The 6,662-nt window shown below is 45.6% G+C and overlaps 1 protein-coding gene across 1 annotated transcript; it reads left to right on the top strand.

The window, feature by feature from the left end:
- Positions 1–934: 934 nt before the first annotated feature.
- Positions 935–4,608, top strand: RPRM (reprimo, TP53 dependent G2 arrest mediator homolog). Its single transcript, XM_082396607.1, has one exon. The coding sequence runs from the start codon at positions 3,376–3,378 to the stop codon at positions 3,703–3,705; it is 330 nt and encodes a 109-aa protein (XP_082252733.1). The 5' UTR covers positions 935–3,375; the 3' UTR covers positions 3,706–4,608.
- Positions 4,609–6,662: the final 2,054 nt, after the last annotated feature.

Here is a 6,662-nt window from a genome sequence, read left to right on the forward strand (position 1 = left end):
TCTATTTTGGTGGTTCGATGACCTATTTGGCTTATTTCTGGCTTTCTTCTTGTGTTCCAGGTGCTGAGCTGCCTTTATGAATGAATATGAGTGCTTACTCTTACTTCTACTTACCTTGTGTAATATAGTGTAATTTATCTTTTAAAAAGTTTGCTTCAAAGTTATAAAGATCCTTTAACTATCTGATATTCTCTTTTTAAAAATGTCTACTTACTATTTTCATGATATACACAGAGAGAGAATCAAGGAAAAGACCTTTGATATTGAAAGTTTCTGGTCCTATAGCAAGACTATTCAAACTATAGATCCAACGTCTACTGATCACAGATGCCCATCAATAACAGCCTGGAGTATCTTTATAGAATTTATTATGTCATAGATATATTTTTGGGAAAGAATAGACAAATGTTTCCTTCCTTGTGTAACATGTATATTGTGAAATGCTGAGTACTGTATTTACTTTTTTGAAATCAAACATTCTTTCCAATAAAGTAGGAGAGGTTATTAGTTAAATAAATATAACAGTGAGTCATTGTATGTATCAAAATCCTTTTATTTTAAGTGAGTTATCAATACATTACCTCATTTCACATCACCATCTGTTTTTCTAGAAATTAAGTTTTTCTATATCAACATTTCTTTTCCACATCTCTAAGATTTTTCTAGGAAATAGGTGAATAACTGGAGTAAAGCTGAGAGAAAAATTTTCCAAATACAAGAGAAAGATAAACAATTTCTGTAGAAAAGCTCTAGCCATCCATATCCCCTTAAATCCAGTAATAAGTGAGTGATAAATGTAAGTTTTGTACTACTAGGTTTATAGTTAATTTCCATCTAAATACTCCAAGCAATCTTATCCAACAAAATCAGGTTGGTGGGAGCGGGGGTGGGGTGGGGTGGGGGTGGCGGGAGGCGTAAAGAAAACGAAAGAGAGATCTGAACTAGCTGATGGGAAGAGCGCTATCTTACCCACAGCTCTGAGGCTGCTGGGAGTAAAGCTGAAACAAAATGAAGTCAGAGTGTTACGTTATTTCTTTTAAGAACATACCCCTCAAATCCAGAGGTTTAAAGATATATAACCTCTACTGGACTCCAAAATTTGATCCTTTTAACAATGACTTCTGACTAAAACAGTAGTACTGTTAATATCAATAAATATACTCAAATGCTGAAATGATTCAATTAACACTTACAGGAACTTTTTGTAACCGGACCTTACAAATGTACTATAATTCTCTTTGTTTTTGTCACATAAAGAGAGGGTTGTTGTCTCTAATCATCTGCACCCAACTTCTACTAAACATACAATCCTGTGCAAGTTAATATCCCTGGAAGTGGACCTCTATTCTCCACCTTTTGTTTTTCTAAATTTCTACTACTTGCCTCTACCATTCATGGTAGTATTGGTTTACATTATCTTAAAATCTCCTATAATTTTTTTCACATATGCATTATGTTTTACTGTTAAGTATCACCCATATTAACTAAGATAGTCTGTATAGTGAGATTTAAATGTTTTTTTTCCAATCAATAAATAATAAATTTGTCCAAAGAAGAAATTGTTGGGAGTGGAAGCCTTCTTCAAGGCAATTATAACCATGGGAAAGTAGAGCAATAAATCAGGTGAATTGAGGATGAGGCCCAGAAGCCTGGGTCTTCAGCTATTAAACGTCCCTTCAAAACAAAAACAGCTATTTGGAAGGGTCTAAACTTATTGAGGCTGATATACAATCAACATCCAAAAGTTGAAAACTCCTCAGTAAAATACAGTACACTGTTTTATTGTGGTCACGAAGTACTATGAAAACATTTAAGGAAACCTTTGAACATGGAGTAAATAATGTTTGGGGAGACAAAAATCAGAGGGTTTAACAAGAAAACATAATGGAATTGAGAATAGAGTTGAAAATGGCAAGACAGCTACTTTGTTTTAATAGAAATTTAGTAAATATAGTCTATCAGAAATTTGGACTGGGCTTCAAGTTACTGGTTTCCAGCTGTCACAGTTGAAAGAAAAAAGGAAGGAAGGGAGAGAGGAAGAAGAAGAGAGGGGGAAGAAAATAAAAAAAGTAGAAAAGATTTTAAAAAATAAAACAAAAACCTGAAGTATTCTTCTAGAGCTCAAGAAACAATCTGACAGGTTCGTAACATTTCACTGAAACCAGAAGCAGAATCCTAAGGGACTGAAGTCTCAATCAGGCCCCTACAACATATGTAGCTTTGTTTAAAATGACTAAGGTGAAATATATCAGCTTACGGAAAATGGGGAGGGCTTCCAGCAGCTGGCTAGTGTTCTAGGTGATGGATGTTGATGAGCAATTCCCTTAAACAACTGATTTACTGCCAACAGAGAAAAACATTGGAAGCACATCCAAAAACTCATTTGCAATTGAGATGACAAGGATAGCCATTCTGTCCACCTTCCCCTCCCTCACCAGAGAGGTGACCCTGTTCCTGGCGACCACCTCCACACAAAGGCCACGGAAGAACCCCTCCTTCTCCTAATCCCCTTTCCTTTGCCTCAAAAGTCACTATAAAGCCTGCCTTACTCTGTCTTCCAATCGCTTCCTCTCTCCCTCCTTTTCTTCCTTTCTTTCTCTCCTTCCTTCGCTCCCAGCTTTTCTTTCTTTCTTCCTAAAATCATTGCTTTTGTAAAAATACACCCCTACACCACTAGACATACGTCGCATGCAAGACAAAGTCAGGCACAGGCGGCGGGTCCATGCATTCGCCAGCACCATCTGGCACCTGCGATTCATCGCCACTTTCCACCTCCTGGAGGTGAGAGGGGCGGGAGGCAAAGGACACGCAGAGCTGGTGTGACCCAGTTCTTAGGAAACTTTCAGCTGGTCGCAACCCTTCCCCCACCCGAAACGCTTCAATCATCCATCAAGCCCAGAAATGTACAGTGACCTCTGCCTAGCCTTTGGAGCTGGAAAATAGGCGAAGCAAGAAAAGCAGGAAGAGGTTCGCCCCTTTGCTTCCCACACCGCCCAACGGCGGCGGGCGCAGAGCTGCGGCACGGCCGGAAGGGGCCGCTGTTCGCTCAGAGCAGCCGCCCTACCGCCGCCGTCCGCACCTCCCACGGCCCCGCTGGCCCAGCCCCGCCAAGTTCCAACAGCCCCCAGTCGAGCAAGCGCCGGGAACGAGCGCCGCCCGGGCAGGAGCAGACGGCGCAGACCAGCCCAGGTTGCGGCGCTCGTCGGAAAGGCTCCGGGGAAACTCCCAGGGCCCCGGGGACTTTGGAAAGGAGAGAGCGAGCTGTCCCCGCGCGCTCAAGTCTGCAAGTGAGCGCTCAGCTCACCTGTTTCTCCCGCGCCACCGCCTTCCCACCCCTCTGACCCGCGCCTCCTGAGGTGCCCGCCCGCTCCCGCGATGAATCCGGCGCTGGGCAACCAGACCGATGTGGCCGGCCTGTTCCTAGCCAACAGCAGTGAGGCGCTGGAGCGCGCCGTGCGCTGCTGCACCCAGGCATCCGTGGTGACCGACGACGGCTTCGCGGAGGGCGGCCCGGACGAGCGTAGCCTGTATATCATGCGCGTGGTGCAGATCGCCGTCATGTGCGTGCTCTCGCTCACCGTGGTCTTCGGTATCTTCTTCCTTGGCTGCAACCTCCTCATCAAGTCCGAGGGCATGATCAACTTCCTAGTGAAGGACCGGAGACCGTCTAAGGAGGTGGAGGCGGTGGTCGTGGGGCCCTACTGACCGGCCCCCGGCCCCCACGGCAGCCGCCCCACGCCTCTCCACTTCACCAGCCGGGCCGCGCCCCTCACCATCCGAGACTGGGCGAAGCAAACCTGTCGGAGTCAATTATTTCTCTCGACTTATGCCTTTCGGGATGAAGCGACCCGTTGCTCGCTGGCTCTCTGAAAGTCCCCAGGCCTGGCTATAGGAGAAGAGAGCCCTGACTCTGGACTCCAGCAGCAAGTGGCAAGAAGAAGGCGATTGGGGCGCAGAACTTTGGAAGCTGCCGCTGGCGCGGGATGCGGGGACACCGGCCGGTCCAAGGCCCCTTTCCACCCGCAGGTGGGCCAAGCTCTGGGGGCAGGTGGAGAGGGCGGGCAGGGAGAGACCAACGGCACCGCTTGCCTGGTGACCGGAAAAGTGACCCGCATATACTCCACTTAACCGAACTAACGGGGACACACAAATCCGTGTCCGGCTTCGCGCCCATTCCCTCCCGCTCCTCCCAGCCCTGGCAGGAGGGGCGATAAATACCTGTGATTGATTGTAACGTGCCGTTTTAAGGGATTTTGTGTTTGTTTGCTTGAATACAAATATTTGATAAGTCTTTTTCCGCCCTAGTGGCCTGTTTGCCTGCCTGGGGGTTAGAGTTTTGTGTTGGGAGAAGGGGTGGGGGGAGGGGGAGCCTGTGAATGTGAATGGGGTGAGTTGTTTCTTTTCATGCATTTCCAACTGGGTCTTTGGGGGGCGGGGGGAGGGGCTGGCCCTCCAGCTGGCCCCGGGACAAAGACTCGGAATAGAACTCCAAGCTCGTGACCGCACGGTTTACGCCACAAAAGTGCTCTTGACATTCGTGACACCGTTCTGACTCCCCCCCCCCCCCTTATTTAACATTTCCTTAATAAATGCAACATTTAAGTGTTTTGTTCTTGGCCTCCTGGTGGTCATTCTGCGCTCCCGGCAGAAGGGAACGGGCGACGGTGAGGACTCGGGTTACCGGTCCGGGGTGGATTTCGCTTTGGAGAGCTGCGATTCAACTCGTGGATCCTACGCAGGGACGAGGGTGGGAGCGAGACAGAGAGGCCCAGGGACGAGTGAGACATGGCCAAGCCGCAGCACAGGAGCCGTCCTGGAGGCAGCATCCTTTGTTTTCCTTTACAGTTAATATTTTATATTTCATTTAGGCTCAGCTCTCTGAGCCAGGCGAGACGACGGGATGCCCCCGCGGGAAGATTACACTTCCGTGCAGGGCTCCGGTGGGAACACAGGGTTACACCGCTAATGAAAGGAAGAGACGTCTTGTCCAGCCTTCAGGGAGGGCATCTTTCCCCTGACCAACGTCAGCAAGACGGCGTCAGGATGCTGATCAAAAAAAAAAAAAAAAAAAAAACGAAGAAAAGTAGGTCCTAAAGTACATAGTGATAGTGACGCTAATTCTCCCTGGGGTAAACCATTGTTACTAAAACAAGACATGCATTGTCTTTGCCATACTACGTTTCTAGCTAAAGGGCATAAAAAGAGCAACCCGGCCTGGGTTATCATCCCCAAGCCGGGCAAAAAGGTTCAGAGGAGTTAGCCGAGGTCCTGAATACAGGAGATGTGTGTTAAAACTGGGAAACTGGGAAAGTTGGGCAGGAGGGAGCTACAGATGGTCTTTGGGCTCAGAAATTGAAGGGAATCTGGAAAGAAGAGCCTGGAAAACCGTGAATGTGAAAATAACCCAAAGGATACAATAGCTTCAAGCTTAAACTTGACAAGAGGTTTTGAGCAGTTTATTTTTACACCTGGGGTAGGATCCTAAATATTTTCAAGAATATAAAGAATCCTCTACTATGCTATAGCAATTAAAGGCTTCACAATAGCAGATATAAGATGGACTAAAATTTTAAAAAAAGCAACGAAGTGTCCCATTTAATTGGGAAGAGGCACAACTGGTATAAACAATGTCAGTGATCAAGGGTTGGGATGGAAAGGTTTGAGTGTCCTTTGACATCCTGTCTGCTTAAAGTGTCTGTTTCACTCCCAAAGTAAATCTTGTCAGGAATTATGACCTAGAATGGTTTTTTTGACTGCTAATAGATATCAGGCTTGCAAAAGCAAGGATTTTGAAGTTTTGCCTGTTGTTCCTGTATTTTCAGCAGGTAGCGTTTGCTTGTTTACTTATGTCTGGGCAGGGGAGCAGGGTCAACATGTAGTCAAGAGTGAGTCGTGGAAAGCAGTTTACTTTTTTAATGAGTAAGATAGGAAATGGAGACTTCTTATTTTGTAGACAGTTTCTGTGGCCTCCATATTTCAAAGAAAGAAACAAAGCAGAACAACCAGTTCACTCAAGGACAAACCAGACTTTTAAAATTAAACTCAGTTTTTTGTTTTTGTTTTAGTTTTTGGGATTTGTGGCTGCAATGTCTTGCTGAGGATCTCTTCTTCCCACAGATTTATTAGCCCACAGTGCTGTTAGTGGAAACTGATTTAGGATCAAAAACCAATCAGCTAGAGTGTGTGTGTAGGAATCTTACATTGTGCTCTGCTGAGTACAAGGTACTTGCTTACAGTGAATGTCAGACACAGAAAGGTCTCAAACCTACAGGTCAATTTGTATTTGTTCGTATAGAACAGAGGTTTCCATTTAAAGCCAAATTCCTGTAAGTTGAGAGAGGGGCTTGCCCAAGGCCCCTACTACTCTTTCCTCTACTAATACTCTTTATCTCCACTATCACTACGATCACTCTCCATCCTTTTTCCTCTTAATACTTCTTCACACTGCTTTCCTCCTCCCTGCACCTCGAAAGCAAAATTTACAGTTTCTCCTTATCTCAACTATCCAGATTTATTCTCTTACCACCAGAAACTGTGATAGTCAGACAAATCATAACCTGCAAAATTTAGTCCTTAGATAGAAAAGACATGTGAACAGAGTTCTGTAATCCATGAACTATGCATTATAGGGAAATGCACATGATCTGAAAATATCATAGCCC

This window comes from Balaenoptera borealis, assembly GCF_965194805.1.
Source record: "Balaenoptera borealis genome assembly, chromosome: 6".
In the NCBI taxonomy this organism is placed as follows: Eukaryota; Metazoa; Chordata; class Mammalia; order Artiodactyla; family Balaenopteridae; genus Balaenoptera; species Balaenoptera borealis.

Bases quoted from the DNA above. Each gene is read 5' to 3' on its own strand.
- RPRM (XM_082396607.1), top strand. From the start codon at position 3,376: ATGAATCCGGCGCTGGGCAACCAGACCGATGTGGCCGGCCTGTTCCTA.